The sequence below is a fragment of the Oryzias melastigma genome, linkage group LG6, assembly GCF_002922805.2.
Source record: "Oryzias melastigma strain HK-1 linkage group LG6, ASM292280v2, whole genome shotgun sequence".
Lineage (NCBI taxonomy): Eukaryota > Metazoa > Chordata > Actinopteri > Beloniformes > Adrianichthyidae > Oryzias > Oryzias melastigma.
In genome coordinates, this window is record NC_050517.1 from 20945960 (window position 1) to 20961663 (window position 15704).

At 38.3% G+C, this 15704-nt stretch overlaps 3 protein-coding genes and 1 long non-coding RNA gene across 5 annotated transcripts in view; 2 read left to right on the forward strand and 2 right to left on the reverse strand.

The window, feature by feature from the left end:
• The first annotated feature begins 316 nt into the window (after positions 1–316).
• lmf2a (lipase maturation factor 2a) lies at positions 317–7635 on the forward strand. Its single transcript, XM_024280843.2, has 13 exons — positions 317–563; positions 767–1020; positions 1102–1130; positions 1244–1437; positions 3204–3382; positions 4536–4680; positions 4756–4884; positions 4965–5167; positions 5241–5423; positions 5498–5666; positions 5863–5974; positions 6552–6660; positions 6868–7635. The coding sequence occupies exons 1-13, from the start codon at positions 470–472 to the stop codon at positions 7264–7266; spliced, it is 2199 nt and encodes a 732-aa protein (XP_024136611.1). The 5' UTR covers positions 317–469; the 3' UTR covers positions 7267–7635.
• A 1078-nt stretch (positions 7636–8713) lies between these two features.
• On the reverse strand, positions 8714–11817 carry miox (myo-inositol oxygenase). The gene is made up of 10 exons (XM_024280841.2): positions 11610–11817; positions 11465–11542; positions 11134–11214; positions 10315–10477; positions 10166–10233; positions 9989–10098; positions 9320–9387; positions 9164–9213; positions 8971–9083; positions 8714–8897 (listed from the first exon to the last, which is right to left on the reverse strand). Exons 1-10 carry the CDS (start codon positions 11625–11627, stop codon positions 8789–8791), a joined length of 858 nt encoding a protein of 285 aa, XP_024136609.1. The 5' UTR covers positions 11628–11817; the 3' UTR covers positions 8714–8788.
• A 375-nt stretch (positions 11818–12192) lies between these two features.
• The window catches only part of adm2b (adrenomedullin 2b), a 7002-nt gene continuing 3490 nt past the window's right edge, over positions 12193–15704 (reverse strand). The window contains exon 2 of the mRNA XM_024280840.2: positions 12193–14248. Coding sequence (XP_024136608.1) covers positions 13873–14248 — 376 coding nt within the window. The 3' untranslated portion in view covers positions 12193–13872. The remainder of the gene's footprint in view (positions 14249–15704) is intronic.
• Positions 14245–15704, forward strand: part of LOC118598870 — a 6613-nt gene continuing 5153 nt past the window's right edge. For both annotated transcript variants that reach the window (XR_004948064.1, XR_004948063.1), the window contains exon 1: positions 14245–14708. This is a non-coding gene — a long non-coding RNA (uncharacterized LOC118598870). The remainder of the gene's footprint in view (positions 14709–15704) is intronic.

Genomic DNA, 15704 nt, shown 5'->3' on the forward strand with positions numbered 1-15704 from the left:
CTGTCCAAAGAGGAATGTTTTAAGGCTAACTTTGAATGTATAAACTGTGCTGGCCTCTCTGACATGAACTGGGAGCTTATTCCATAGAAAAATGAATTAACAAAATATTGTGCATGGTGCTGTCATAAACAAACGGGAAACTACAACTTTAGCAACCAAAGTACAATCAGTAAAGATATAATTAGAAAATACAAGTACAAGACAGTACTACTACCTCTAATTGTAGGTGGGACGCTATCATTTTTTTCCTATAGGCATTGAACGCAGCACAGATTTTTATATAGAAAAATGGCCGCACATTTAAAAGGGGGAAAGGACAACAGTGACATCTAGTGGCCGTTTGGACGAACTGTTCCATCCACCACTACATACGTGTCTTCCGACCGTGAAAGCGCTTCCAGACTCCAGCTTCCTTCCTCTCTCCCGCAGATACAGAAGTGGCAAATTACTGACTGAGGCAGAGTCAGTCATGGGGGAAGTCATCTTGCCACGCCGCATGTTCCTCTGGTGCATGGCGGTCATCTACATGACTGCTTTTGTCTCCCTGTACGTGCAGATACCAGGTGAGGTTAAAAACAACGCTGCCGCGCGCGCGCTGCAGGTTAGCTTGCTAGCTTGGCTTTTGCCGCTCCCGCGCGGAACGCCTGGAAGTTTCTGTTTGGCAACATTAGAGAATTAGTTTGTGTTTACGTTAAACTCCAGCCTGTTTAGAAGACTTAACTTAAACATAGTTTATGAAGTAAAAGACCAACTCGTGGTTGTGCAGGTCTCTATGGGAATGAGGGGCTGCTGCCTGCCCGCTGGCAGCTGCGCTACAGCGGGAAGCCGCTGCTGGAGCAGCTGCTGTCCTCTCCCACCCTGCTGTGGCTCGGACCCCGGCTCGGCCTGGACACCCACACCGCCATGGAGCTGCTGTGCCTCGTGGGAGCCGCTCTCAGCCTCGCCGCCACGTTGTTCGAGGCTCTCCGACACAGCCTGGTGTTCTTCTGCCTATGGGCGCTGTACCTCTCCCTGTACCAGGTGCAGTCTGCTGGTTGTGTACCCGTTTCCATGACAACCCTTCATCCCTGTTTTAGACTTTAACACGTGCTTTTGTGACAGGTGGGGCAGGTTTTTCTCTACTTCCAGTGGTGAGTGTTCCAGAAAGGTGACATATTTATGGTTTCATTCACACCACTCCTACAAACTCTCAGTCATGTGTTGTCATAGAGCGGCTGTTCCTTCATAACCATCTCCCTGACAGGGATAACCTTCTGCTGGAGACGGGGTTCCTCTGCATCCTCGTGGCTCCCCTGACGTCTCTTAGCGGGTCGCGAGTGTTTAAGGAACACGATCGAGTGACTTTCTGGCTGGTTCGATGGCTGCTCTTCAGACTGATGTTCGCCTCTGGCGTGGTCAAACTCACATCCCGATGTCCTACATGGTGGGGCCTCACAGGTACGGTGAATTACTGTGGGGATGGAAAGTTTGGGCACCACGGGTAAAACGTTATCTGATGGAGTGTGCAAAAGTTTGGGCACGTGGATTTTGAGGTGTGTTTATGATCATTATGCATCCTTTCTTCAACTTTCTCACAGATGGAATCAAATTAGTGTCCAAAATTTGCTGACATTTTATGGAATCCATTCTTCCTTGAAATGTTTCCTGTGCTGCTGGCTGCAGTACAAGCCCAAAGCATGATTGGTCCACCCCCATGCTTAACAGTTGGACAGAGGTTATTTTCATTACACTCTGTACCTTGCCCTCCAGATCATTTTGTTTTATTGTTATTAATGGCCCGATGTTATCTTGCACTTATTTCTAACTTGTATAATTTTGACAAAATATATTTTTTATAGAGAGTAAAATATTGAAAGTTATTTCAGGTTTAATTTGATTAATTCAAGAATAATATTCCTGCCTGTTTATTATTCATAATTATGTTGAAAAGTTACAGTTTTTATTTTTTTTAAATGGACATTCTGCTATTTTTTTCACTATTTTGGCATTTATTAAGATTTCTTTAGGCTATTTTGAATGAATGAATGAATGAATGAATGAATGAATGAAATGGTTTATTTCAAGCAATCAGGTAATAATACATGAAGTAACATATCGCATAATAAATCACAAGTACAGTGCTTTAAAGGGAGTGGAAGGAAACGAACTTATATAATCCCACCCCGTCTCGACCAAACCATTTTCTCCACATTTTGGAGTTTAGCTAATATTTCAGCTACATGTTAGCTGTGTGGCTAATTTAGGTTTTTTTTTAAACATTTTTTAGACTGTTTTGAAGTTATCCTAATATTTACATACTAGCTGTTTTGGCTAATTTGGGCTTTTTTCAGTTTTTTCGGCTATTTTAAAGTTTTGCAATGTTTTAAGCTACATGCTAGCTGTTTTTGCTAACTTAACTCTTTTTTTTTTAGATAATTTGGCAATTAACTAACATTTTAGCTGTCTTTCAGCTTCAGTGCTTTTAGCTATTAATTTCAGCATCTTCAACTACCAGCACTAGCATCTTCAGTGGCCACATTCATCTTATTATTTCATAATTATGTTGAAAAGTTTTAAAGTTTTAAAAATGCAATTTTGCTAACTTGTTGGACCTTTTTTGGCATTTACTTGGATTTTTTAGGGTATTTTGGAGTTCTGCTAATATTTCAGCTACATGCTAGCTGTTTTTGCTAATTAGTTTTGCGATGTGCGAGACATGACCTCAAGCAGTTAAGGCAGGAAGGTTAAAGACAGAGAAGTTAGAAACACTCAGAGCAAACATTTGATAAATGTTTATCAAATATATAAACCTTTTTGACATGTTAAAAGAACGTCTGATCTGTAAACTCATAACTTAAGAAGATCTTTCCATCTTTCCTTGGGTTCTTTATGTATAATAATATAACATTTTACCAGGGGTGCCTAAACTTTCGATCCCCACTGTATCTTCAATGATGATGGGTCAAATAAATCGTTTCAAGTCCCACTCCGATCACCAATTTTCAAAGTGTTTCCAATGGTCTTTTTTTATGATTTTGTCATTTTTAACCAAATTTTTTTAAGAAAGGCGTTGTTTTCCAGGACATAGTTTCTGCAGTAGTTCATTAGAAACTCACCTATGAGTTGTTCTCTAATTGTTTCCAAAATGTTTATTTCCTCAAACACAAGTGTTAGCGTGTTGTGCTGCTCATTTTCTCCTTTGTGTTTGTTTTTGTGCTGAACAGCTTTGACGTATCACTATGAAACTCAGTGCATCCCGACCCCCCTGGCCTGGTTTGCCCACCAGTTGCCGGTTTGGTGGCAGAAGCTGAGTGTGGTGGCGACTTTTGTCATAGAGATCGCTGTTCCTGTGCTGTTCTTCAGTCCACTACGCAGGCTGAGACTTGGAGCCTTTTATTTGCAGGTGAGCATAAACTGAGTCAGCATTCACACTATTGTGATCCTGTTTCTCTTCTTCTTCTTTTTTTTTTTCTTGCTTATGTTTTTTTGGCACATAAAATCTTTATCAATCAATCTTTGAATCAAAACTTTCAGCTCGTTAAGGACACAAGCGCTTGTATTTTCGGTATTTGTAAACTTTACGTTTTTTATGATGTTGCACATTAATGCAATTTTTCAGCCCCATTGAAATGAATGGCAAGTTTATCAAATTACTGCAAATTCTACAATTTGTGCAATTTACTAAATTAAAGACAATTAACATGTTCAGGAAATTCATGCTTTTACTTTTGGCATTGTTAAATTTCACAGAAGTTTTAAAATTGTATGCATTTTTTTTAACAATTTTACACAATTTGTGCGATATTTTTTTTTTTTTCCCCACAAAGTTTATGAAATTTCTTGCGCACTTTGAAACCTATGCAGTACGGGTATCAAAACGTTCAACATGTTAAGGGCATTAATATCACTGAGGTTTTTATGGCTAATATTGAGTTTAGCAAATGTTTTGGCAAAATCCTAATATTTTCTGGATAATTTAGCATTTATTAAGGTTTTTGGGTCTATTCTTGAGTTTATTCAATATTTTAGCAACATGCTAGCTTTTTGGGGGGCTAATATGGCTTCTGCTGAGGATTTTTCAGCTAATTAAGAGTTAAGCAAGTATTTCAGCAACATGTTAGCTTTTAGCAACATGATAGCTCTTTTTTGGTTAATTTGGCATCTCCTGAGTTTTTAGGGGGGGTTATTCTGATTTAAGCTAGTGATTTAGTAACGTGCTAGCTCTTTTTTGGCTAATTTGGCATCTACTGAGGTTTTAGGCTAATTCTGAGTTCATACCTTTTACGCATTTTAAATTTCTTTGCAGTTTTTCAAGAAATTCTTCAAAATTTTTTTGCACTTTCTGCATTTTCTGCAGCTTTTGGTCATTTAGCAACTTTAGCCTTTTTTTTAATCAAATCCCTTCAGCAATTACAGTAAATTCTTCAGTATATTCAGCGATTACGTTTAGCATCCAGCATTCACATTAGCATTATTGCAGGTAATTCAACTTTTCTAGTTTCTATTTGACTTATAAAACATATATAGAGCAAAGAATGCTGTTTGTTCCTGCACAGGTGCTCCTTCAAGTTCTCATCATTTTGTCTGGAAACTACAACTTCTTCAACCTGCTGACGCTGACCCTGTGCCTGTCTCTGCTGGACGATCAGCATGTGTATTTCTGGCTCCGTAGAGGAGACAGACTGAAGGAAGAGAGCAACGGTGTGACAGAAACAGCAAAGCTCATCAACTCCTGCAAACCTGAAACAAACTAAACAGATTGTTGTTCGTGCTCAGATTCAAAGCTGCAGGCGTGGCTGTGTTACCTGCTGGAGTTGGCGGTCTGGTCTCTCATCATCTTTGGGACAATCGTTTGTTTCGACTTGCAGGTGGATCCAACCAAGAACCATGTCTTATCCCGCACAGGTGTGTTTCACCTAAAATTCCCCCCAAAGTTTTTTCTGTCCGATTTCCTTCACTTTTTATTTTTTATTTGTTTTCTGCAGCGTTCACGTTCCACCAGTTTAACCAGTTTCTGAAGAGCGTCACCATCCCCTGTGTCTGGATCGGGGTCCTCTCTCTCACCTGGGAGATGGTCGCCGCCATGTTCAGGTGTGCGTGCGTCTCCGGCTTCCTGAGGAGGTTTTGGAGGACGATCCAGTGGACATTGGTAGCTGCTGCGACTGCTTCTGTGTTTTCCATCAGTCTGGTGAGTTTTCAGCCGATAAAAAGTGTTTCGGAATTGAACCAGCGATCACTCCTGATCAAACTCCGTCCTCCAGGTGCCGTTCACTTACATTGAGTACGACTCCAACTCCAGGATCTGGCCTGGAGTGCGTCAAGCCTACGAGTTGGTGGATCGCTACCAGTTGGTCAATTCCTACGGCCTGTTCAGAAGAATGACCGGAGTTGGTGGGAGGCCAGAAGTGGTCATCGAGGGAAGCAGCAACGGAGTCACGTGGACGGTGGGTGGAGGGAAAAATGAGCTAACTCTTCCACCACCTTCTAAGTGTTAGCAGCTTCCTTTTTTGCCCTCTAGGAAATCGAGTTCATGTACAAGCCGGGGAACATGACCGCGCCTCCTCCAGTGGTGACCCCTCATCAGCCCCGACTCGACTGGCAAATGTGGTTTGCAGCTCTGGGGCCTCACACTCAGTCTCCGTGGTTCACCAGCCTGGTGTACAGACTGCTGCAAGGAAAAAGAGACGGTGCGACACCTGAGAGCAGAAATACTAACCAAACCAGTCGTTTTTTTCAATTTAAGTTCATTTAATATGAATGTTTCTAAGGAAAAACGGTAAATCGGGTATTTTACATTTATGAATAATTTAATTGTTGCTTTAAAGTTGAACTCCCACCTGAAATGCTCCTTTACTAAAGTTTTCTTAACGTTGTGCTCTGCAGTGATCGAGCTGATCCAGACGGACGTGACCAAGTATCCGTTTCACCTGCAGCCTCCCGCCTACGTCCGAGCCCACCGCTACAGATACTGGTTTACTGAACCGAAGGCTGACGGGTCAGTGCTCGCCTCTTTCACTGAGGGAACTTAAGTGGGACGTTCAAGACAATTCTCAGTGCTGAGATTCGAGGTTAATTTTGAAGACAGATTTAGTTTAAAACAAACTGTGAAACCCAACTTTGAGTGGAAGTTTGTTTACCTCATAAACTGACTGACGGTTCAGCCAATGTGTTAAAAATAAGCAGATGTAATACTGGTTGTAGCAACAAATAACTGGAAATTTTTCCCAGAAACCAAATTTTTTTTAGGGAGTGACATCCAAGATAAACACAAGACCCTTCTTCTTTGTAATGTGGATTAAAGTTTATTTAAAAATAATAAAAACCCAGATTATTTACTTAAGAACACAACAGTCATACATCAAATTCCTACAAATATTGTATTTTTAAGCAAATTCCAAAGTAAGCACAAAACTTCATTTCTATTGATTTCTATTGTAAGAATGTATCAATTTATTGATCAAATTTCAACCTTTGGTCAGTTTAAGTCTCTAGTTGAGTAAAACTTGACCCAATGAATGTGAAATGCATGTATTGAACTTGAAGTAAAAACCTGATCATTGTCCTCCTGACAGATCTTACCCACAGCGTTGGTGGAGGAGAGTCTATGATGAGGAGTTCTATCCCACAGTGCACCTGGGCAACACCTATCTGGACAGCATGCTCAACCAGTATGGACTTAAGGTAAAAATGTTTTATTATTTATAGATTTTATAACAAAAAAGGTATTAAGACCCACTCTGATCCTCGTTTAATCTATTTTAAATGCACTTGGTTATAATTAGGCCGTTTTTAGCCAAAGTAGAAAAAAATGTCGGTTTTAATCAGTGGGTTTTCAGAAGGCATAAACATGCTCTTATTTTGTTATTCGTTTATGTTTTCCGTTTCTAGGACAAATCCTCTTCTCGCCGTCTGTCTAACTCGACCGTTGCCCAGGCTGTGAGGTGGGTGCGCCCTCAAGTCAGAGGCGTTCCCGCTCACACGCTCATCTGGACCCTCATAGCCTGCAGTGCCACCTTCTGTCTGCTTCAGGGACTGCGAAACAGAAACCAAAGAGTTTCTGTGGTTCATCCTGACACTACCAACAAACCTCACAGGTTAGAGGATGCAGATGTATTTTCAGAGGATCATAAGAAAACTGAACAAGCAGAAGATGAGGAGGAGGAGGATGTGAGCAGTGATGAAGATGTAGAAGAGGAGGTTGAAGAGGAGGAGAACGACCCTGTAGATGTTAATAACGAGGAAGAAGATGAGGTAGAAGAGGACGAGCTGGTTGATGAAAGTTTTTAAAAGATTTAAGAAATACCAGCTATTTTAAAACCAAAGTGTTTCCTCATCAGAGACCTTTCTGGCTTTTTGCACAGCTATACTAACTTACACCTCATGTCTTCTATCCTCTGAACTAAAATCAGGACTTTCTCTGTTGCTTTGAACACTGAAAACCCGCAATGAACTAAAGAAAGCAGAACATTGAGGTTGTAGATCCACTGTTTTGACCTGGTTGTGATGGGTTTGTACACTATCAGGTGTTTTGCTGTACTGAACTAAAATGTAAGCACTTTTATTTTCTACAAATGTTAAAGATTTAGAAAAGAAAAACCACAGACTGTATTTTTTTTTAAATTTTGTAATAATAAAATAAAAATTCTTTCCATCTTGCATCATTCTTTCATTCATCATAGTCATACATTCATAAAGCCACAAAGGAAACCCAAATCCTCTAGAGCACGTGTCAAAGTCAAGGCCTGGGGGCCGGATTCGGCCCTCTAGATCATTTTATTATTATAAATGGCCTGATGTTAACTTGCACTTATTTCTAACTTGTATAACTTTGAGAAAATATATTGTTATAGAGAGTCAAATATTGAAAGATCTTTAAGGTTTAAGTCAATTTATTCTGGAATAATATTCCTGCCTTTTTATCATTCATAATTATGTTAAGTTGCGGGTTTAAAGTTTTAAAAACTGGAATTCTGCTAGGTTTTTGGAGTATTTTGGCATTTACTAATATTTTTTAGGCTGTTTTGTAGTTTAGCTAATATTTCAGCTACATGCTAGCTGTTTTGGCTAATTTAGGCTTTTTTTGTTGTTTTTTAGGCTGTTTTGGAGTTAAGCTAATATTTCAGCTATGCTAGCTGTTTTGCCTAATTTGGGCTTTTTCAAATGTTTTTTTATGGTGTTTTACAGTTAGGATAATATTTAAATGCTATCTGTTTTGGTTAATTTAGGTTTTTTCAGTTTTTTAGGCTATTTTGAAGTTTACTCTTTTTTTGGCTACATGCTAGCTTTTTTGGCTAACCTAAGTTTTTTTAAATGTTTTTTTAGGATAGTTTGGCATTTAGCTAATATTTTAGCTTGCTATCAGCTTCAGCATTTTCAGCTATGCGCTTCAGTGATTTCATCTATCAGCTTCAGTGTTTTTAGCTATTACTTTCAGTATCTTCAGCTATCAGCAGTAGCATCTTCAGTGGCCAAAATCAGTTTACAACATTCACACTAGCATTATCACAGGTAATGCTATGTATCTAGTAATAATAATGCTAAAAGTTAATGTTTTTTAAGTTTTATAAATGTAGTTTTAGATTGTTCAATAAATGTTTATCCCGTTCGGCCTGCGACGTAAGGTGTGTTTTGGATTTTGGCCCCCTGTGTGATTGAGTTTGACACCTGTGTTCTAGAGGTTTGTGTCACAGATTAAAATTAATGTGTACAGAAAGCACTAAGTCCAGCTTTAGCGTTTTTTAACTAATACATTAAATCTTATTGCAGAATCTGATGATTTCTGTTGGCAGCGTCTCCTCCTCCTGCTGCTTCACCACTGCAGTATTCCAGGACAGTACTTGTCGATCAGCGACTGGTAGTATGGCTTCAGGTTATCCACGTCCGGCAGCTCAGTGGTTTTTGTGTACAAGTCAAATTTACTGTGAAAAGAGTTTTCTTTTAGTTTCATCTTAGAGGTACTTTTACCAAAATGTAAATATAGAAGATACCCACTTGAACTCTTGGACCCACGGCATCATCTCCAGGTCCTTCTCATTGCACAGATGCATGTAGTCTCCATGCGAATGCCAGGGGTAGAAAGAATGGTAGCGGATCATGTACAGCCCCTGACAGGAAGCGATAAAAAGTATTTGTGATGATAACTACTTCAGCTTCACTAGTTTACTTAAAAATATGATTTATTCACCTCTTCTGGGACAGAACACTCATTTTTCTTTAGAACTCTGTAAAGATATTCTGAAAATAAAAACAGGGGGAAAAAGCAAGATCACTTATTTTATTTAATTTTTTTATATTGCCAAAGTTTATTCAGTTTTGACATCAATGTTTGACTTATTTTTACCATCGTGGCCCCAGGACATGTAGATGTTGTCAAGTCCACAGTTTGGTTCGTAGATTCCATATTTAGTCCTAAAAAAATAAACAATTCAAGATCAATTCTGTATCAATATGTTAATAAAAAGGTGTTTGCATTTGTGTTATGAAACATGAAAATATTTCTCAATATATTGAGCAACAATGTATTGACAATAGTAGGGGGGCGGGGGGAAAATCGATTTGACGATACATCGCGATATTTCATTTGGCGATACTTACTTTCTAAATGTAGCCTACAGTTTTGTCTGTGATTTTATATTGTGATTATTTGCAGTTAAGTAGTTGGCAAATACGGTAAATAAAAAAAAATGTTTTAATCACGATGAATCAAAAATGATTTTTTTCCTAGGTTTGATTTAATTAGTTACATATCTAAAATCGATTTTTAGCCTAAACTTAACATGATATACTCAGACTATACTATGTTATATATGTTAGAAATACAACTCAGACATTTTTAGTTTTTTTTTGTGCTGATGTAAATAATCATTTAATATTAATATTTTAAAGTATATGAGTAAGTTGCTGATATATTGAAATATAAGTCTTAACATATATGATACATTTATTGCAATATATTTTTCTATTAGGCAGATTTCTTCAAACCACAAACTTAAGAGTAAAAAAATGTCACCTGTATGCAGGGTTTTTGTCATCTGGATTATCCTGGAAAGAGTTGGATCTGAACACGATTGAGTTTTGAAACTCGCAGCCCACAGGGAAGGTGTCGCCCACTACAGCCCACTGCAGAGCACAAACGCTTCAGTCATGCATCCATCAAGAATATCCCAATATAATGCTTCCAAATCACCTGTGGCTCATCCCACAGAGCTAAGATCTTCCCAACATCATGGATCAGACCCACCAGCTGGAACCAGTCTGAGGAGGAGCAGAGACACTCATGAGTTCTCCAGCGTTCTCACATACGTGCTTGCACACTGTTGTTCCTGTAAAGAGCACCTTTGTCCGGGTGGGCCTGCCGGATGCCTTCAGCCGTCTGAAAGGCGTGAAAAGAGTTTGGGAAGTCCACGTCTGGATCTGACTCATCAACAAGCTGGTCCAGAGACATGATGGCGTCCATCATGGTCATCTGAGTGCGGCTGCAGCTGCTCCATTCAGAGTGCTGCAGAAATGAGAAAGGACTTTATTAACTGCAAAGTAATTTAAAATAATTTAAAAAATCATAATTTGGTCAACTTGCAAATGAAAAAATAGAAAACATCAATCTATTTGTTTTAACCATCTCAAGGCTTTTTAGTATCAGAAAAATGTAATATTTGGGGAAAATACTCATATATAATTCTTATATATTTTTTTAGAGAGACTTTCACATGCAATGAGTTCTGAGATGCTGCAACATTTTTGTTGCTAATGCACAACTAAGTCCTGCAGTGGTACTTTGATTGAAAATGGCTCATAAATTTAGAATGTGGAGTAAATGGGTAGCATTTAGCTGTTGCAAATCTGCAATTTGTGAAATTCAGTTTATGGCTAATTTGTCCTATTTTCCGCATAGTAATTTAAACAAAAAAAAAATCAATTTTATTGAAATCTTCTTTTCTATCAGCTTTAAAAAGGCTGGTCTCAGTCAAACTGTGTCCTGAGTTCTTTTAAAAAATTAAAAAAACTGGGTTAATTAAGTTTATGTTAAAGCAGCCTTGAGTCGGCAAAGGTCATTTGGGCAGCTTGACATTCTGGTGGTCATCAGATGAGAAATTATATTAAAAAAATTAATTTAGAGAGTTAATTTAGGTGCTGCTTCTTTTCTTCTTCACTCACCTTTTGTTTGACAAAATCCAGCGTCTGGTGCGTGTGCATCAGTTTGTACGTGTTATAAACACGGTCGAACAGACTTCCAGTCTGGAAAAGTTCAGACGAGATCATTGAAATTCTTTTTTCCAACACATGAAAGCTTTCTAACGTGTATTTTTCATTTTGTTTGCAGTTAATTTGATGAAATAAAATAAACTTTCCATTTACATCAAATAAAACTCATTCATTAAAAAAAAAAAATCAACCTGAAACTATTTAAAGGAGAATATTTGCATCAGAAGTTTTTAAAACAACAGTGGTGAATTCCAGGAATCCAAAATAAATTAATATTTATTACCTTAAAGTTTCTGTAGTCTTCCTTCTCTTTTGCTTCAGGCATCAAATTTGGCCGATATGCCAACGATGGGTCTGGGCCCTAACGAGAAAACATGGTCAGATTTGACAAAAATTCACCATCCAGCCAGAAAAGAGCGAATACTCACTATGCTGACGATCCTCATGGTTGATGCGGCTCCCAGCAGCTGCAGTTCCGGAGGTGTTTGGTCCTCTAAAGATGACTCCCTTCCTCTAATATATCCTCCTCTTGGGAAGCTCTTGACCTGTCAAGATGTCGACCCGCCTGAAGTTTACACTGATGTGAGGTGATACATTTACCCAGCGCTGCGTTGAACGTTGGCCTTGTTTGTGAGTCTGTTTGTGTGTCTGTCTGTCACAGGAAGAGTTTTGCAGTAATGAGCATTATATCTTCATGAGCTTTCACAATACGGCTCAATAAATCTACGTTTTACACAGAATTTTGTGAAGATAATTGATTTAAATGAAGACATTTACAGAAATATTGGCTACATTTCCATCTAATCTGGTTTTTAACTTAATCTGTGTTCTGTTTGCACTTGGGATCAATGTAACACAAAGAAGAGCGAAATCTCAGACAAATTCAACAAAACCAGGGCTGCTTCCATATGTGGACTTTCTGAGAATGAGCCAATTACGTAAATGATGGCCTCTGACAGGGATCTTTTTTTTTTATTATCAGCTGTCCTCGTTCAAAGAAATACACAAACACTCGTGACGCAGCTACAGATCAATAACTCAATGCAGCCTTCCCAGAGCAGAAAGTATTCATACAAATATTCAATTTTAGAAATGATTTTCAATTCTTTATAGAGAGAACATTCAAACTTAAAGGCGTTTTTGATGTCTTCGAAGGAAGACAGTTTTGTCTAAGACACAATAATCAATTTTTTGTTCTTTATTTTTCTAGTTGGCAGCACAAAATGCTATATTTCCATCCAAAAATCACAAATGTAGGCAATAATATAAAAGGTCACGATAACAGCTGATGGAAAAAACGGTTTTATTACAAATAGCTACAATAAAAGCAAACGACAGGAGAGAAAATAAGCTTTACAAAAGGGCACATTAAGCATGAAACAATAATACAGAATCTAATAACATAAAAAATGCTTTAAAAATATGTTTTTTATGAAAGCCATTCTAAATGTACGGAACAATAAAGTGCTTTTTAGCAATAACCTCCCGTATATAATAAAGCAAAATGATCCAGAAATGGTTTAGTTACAAACAGAAAATTGTAACTACAGTTAGTATTTATGCAATAAAAAGCACTCCATTCATTCCTTGTGGTTCAGGACGTCAAAGCCGCTGTGTTGAGGCGCAGACAGCTCATGGATTAAGGTTAGTAGTTATTTTGGCTGGCTTGTGCGCACACTAGTGTTTTTAGGCGAGTGCTTGTCCCGGCCTGACTCGACTATTCCTGCTTTCTGCCTGTCCCAGAGCCACTCGAAGCAGGGGCAGATGAATGGGCTTGTGAGAGATTATCCTTGAGCTAAGGTCAGATCAGCACAGTGATGACAGCAGACCTCAGGTAGGCTGGAGTGTCCATGTAATCTAACACGTATGTTTCTTGCACTCATCCTTCCTTCCTTTTTTCAAAATAAATATAATTTAGTCGCAGTTCTGGCAAAAGAAAATGTCATTTAATGGCTGTCGGATAGAAAGGAGGCACTTTCAAATGAGTTCCAGCATATTTTTGCATTTGTATTATCTTGCAAAAATAGAAACAGAGGTAAACTGGGAGGGAATGCACAGGGTGGAGTAATCACAGTGTTCAGCTGCGACCTTTAACACTAAAACAGATATTTAGGTTAATCAGCGAGAGCTGAAAATTCCGACTTTTCCTTTAAGAAAAAAGTTTTATTTACGTTTTTAGCAATTCATTTATACAATTTAGCTTTTTCTGCATTTATAAATGTAGCTGTCACCTATTTACACTGAATATAATTGAATTATAACTGTTTAATATTTTTCTATATATAAAACTCTTTCATTTCTGTCACAGTTCCTTTCAAAATAAAAGCATCCTGCTGCAGCAGATTTACTTGAATTAAAAATTCCAAGAAGTCAAACATATTTTTTTCTCGAGCGTTAAGTCTTGAGGGACAAAAATGGGAACGTTTTTGTCAAACATAAACGTCTAAGCAAAGAAAGGTGGTTAATAAGAACCCTCCATTGGTCATCCTGGATAACTTTCATATTGCACAAGTTCACTAACTTCTATTACCTCTTCACACATCTCGAACGGTTTTATTTTCTAATGTGATGTTGACACATTTCACCCATTTATTGTGATATATGAAGTATTTTTTCTTAAAAACAGGGATCTATCTGCATTACTCTTTAAACAGTGGATGTTGAAGTTTTGGGAGTCGTGGCGGAGTGACCTTATCCGTAGCTGTGAGGACTGCGTGGATTGATGGGGGAGGAGTCTTCCTTCCCGCTCTGTCCAATCAGCTGGTAGAGTCGATGGCTGAGGTTCTGCACCTGACAGGTGCCGAGGACGCACCCCACCCTCATCATGTGACCCCTCCCATTACTGCCGTTGGCATGGCGACGGCCTCTCAGTCCCCGCTGCCACATCTTTGCCTCCGAAAGTCCATTCTGGTTCAGGTGAAGCGACGGTTCCTGGTGCGGCGGGGCCCTCCAGAGGATCCGTGAACCTTCCTGCAGGAGTCGGTCGCCCACAGATAGAGAGAGGTCAGACGCCGTGGGTAAAACGTTGGGATGAGACGGTTTTGGGGAATTGTAGATTCTGGATAACCTGAATAAAAAGGAAAAATGTGTAAAATAAATCATAATAATTTGATTTAAATACAGAAATGCTGATTTGTGCTATTTTCTTTTATTTTTGCATCAAACAGAGGAAGAAACTAGCTGACTCTGCACTCTGCTCTGTCATCAGAACAGGAAAAGTAAAAAAAAAAAAAACATATTTCCAGTTAATCAACGACAGACAAAACTCCTTAAAAGGTGAAGATAAACAGAAGAAGAGAGAAGAAGAACTAAAGTCAACAAGAATCTAGAGATGGAGGAGAAATGGTGAAACTCTCATCCGTCAAGTGAACTTCTCTTACTTTCTTTCTTTCTTTTTTACTATTCTTACATTTAATTACAGGTTCTTAAAAAAAAAAAAAAAAACCTCAACGACTCTTTTAGACTCTCAAGAGTTCAGCTGCTGGAGGTCAGCGGTCCTCTCAGAAGTTATGCAACCTTTGGATGTGGTAAAGTACAGCAAACCTCTGTTTACACATGACTATTTACAGTGTCGAAAAAAATGTAGGACAAGGAAACAGCTAATTAACACTTTCCTTTATAAGAAAATTAATTATTAGATACAATAGAACCACTTTCTAGCCTTTGGGTCTCTTGTTTTTTGTCAAAAATAAACTTTAATCAAAACAAAAATTGTAAACCTGACCAAACATGAGCTCCAAAATTGTAAATGTTAGTATTTATTAAGTTAAATAGCACTTTGTTGTTTTATGTTCACCAAATGCTGCTCAAAAAAGTCTCAAAGATAATGTTTGCTTGTTTAAAAACTGGGCCGGCTTACCGCGATCTGTTTTCTTGGACAAATCCTGACTGGTATTTTGATCATTTCTTTGGCTGAACACTTTAGAGCTGCCAGTCACAACAACGTCAACCAAGTATTCAACAAAACCTTCTATGACCCGGATAGATGCTTTCTACAGAATGGGTCTTCAGAAATATACAGATGCTTGTACAGATGTTCTGACATGGACCTGAGCAGGAACATTACCAGAGGTGACAGGAAGAGTGTGACATTTCCTAATGGAAGTATTTGTCTTTTTGTGTTAACAAAAACCCACATTTCCTCCTGCGTACTCATGGTGAGGAGGACACCACCTGTGGTGATGCTGAAAGCAGAAGAGTCTCTCAGAAAAGGAGGATTGGCGCCATGGTGTCTCCTTATGAGAGGGAATTTCTGTGCTTCTTCCCAGCTCAAAATTCTCTCCTCGTGGAAAATTAAATTTTTTAATATATTTTTTTATTATGAAATTATATTGAGACATAATAAGTTTTATAGTGTTTGGTGATTTAGTTCATTTCTTCCCCACAAACAGATTTTTTAAAGTATTTATTTCCTTTAGTTTTGCTGATTTCATCTTACACTTACAATTAAAATTGGGAATTTACATAATGTGAAAATATTCAACATTGAGGCATCAAAGTTTCACACTTTAATCAGATTTTTA

What these genes read in the sequence shown, in the direction of transcription:
- miox (XM_024280841.2), bottom strand. An exon ending in CATGTCCTGGGGCCACGATG is followed by an intron (nt 9,214 to 9,319) that starts GTAAAAATAAGT and finishes TTTTATTTTCAG; the next exon opens with AATATCTTTACAGAGTTCTA. An exon ending in CCGTGGGTCCAAGAGTTCAA is followed by an intron (nt 8,898 to 8,970) that starts GTGGGTATCTTC and finishes CTCTTTTCACAG; the next exon opens with TAAATTTGACTTGTACACAA.
- lmf2a (XM_024280843.2), top strand. Translation starts at nt 470, where the DNA reads ATGGGGGAAGTCATCTTGCCACGCCGCATGTTCCTCTGGTGCATGGCG. An exon ending in GTTTTTCTCTACTTCCAGTG is followed by an intron (nt 1,131 to 1,243) that starts GTGAGTGTTCCA and finishes TCTCCCTGACAG; the next exon opens with GGATAACCTTCTGCTGGAGA. An exon ending in TTGGAGCCTTTTATTTGCAG is followed by an intron (nt 3,383 to 4,535) that starts GTGAGCATAAAC and finishes GTTCCTGCACAG; the next exon opens with GTGCTCCTTCAAGTTCTCAT.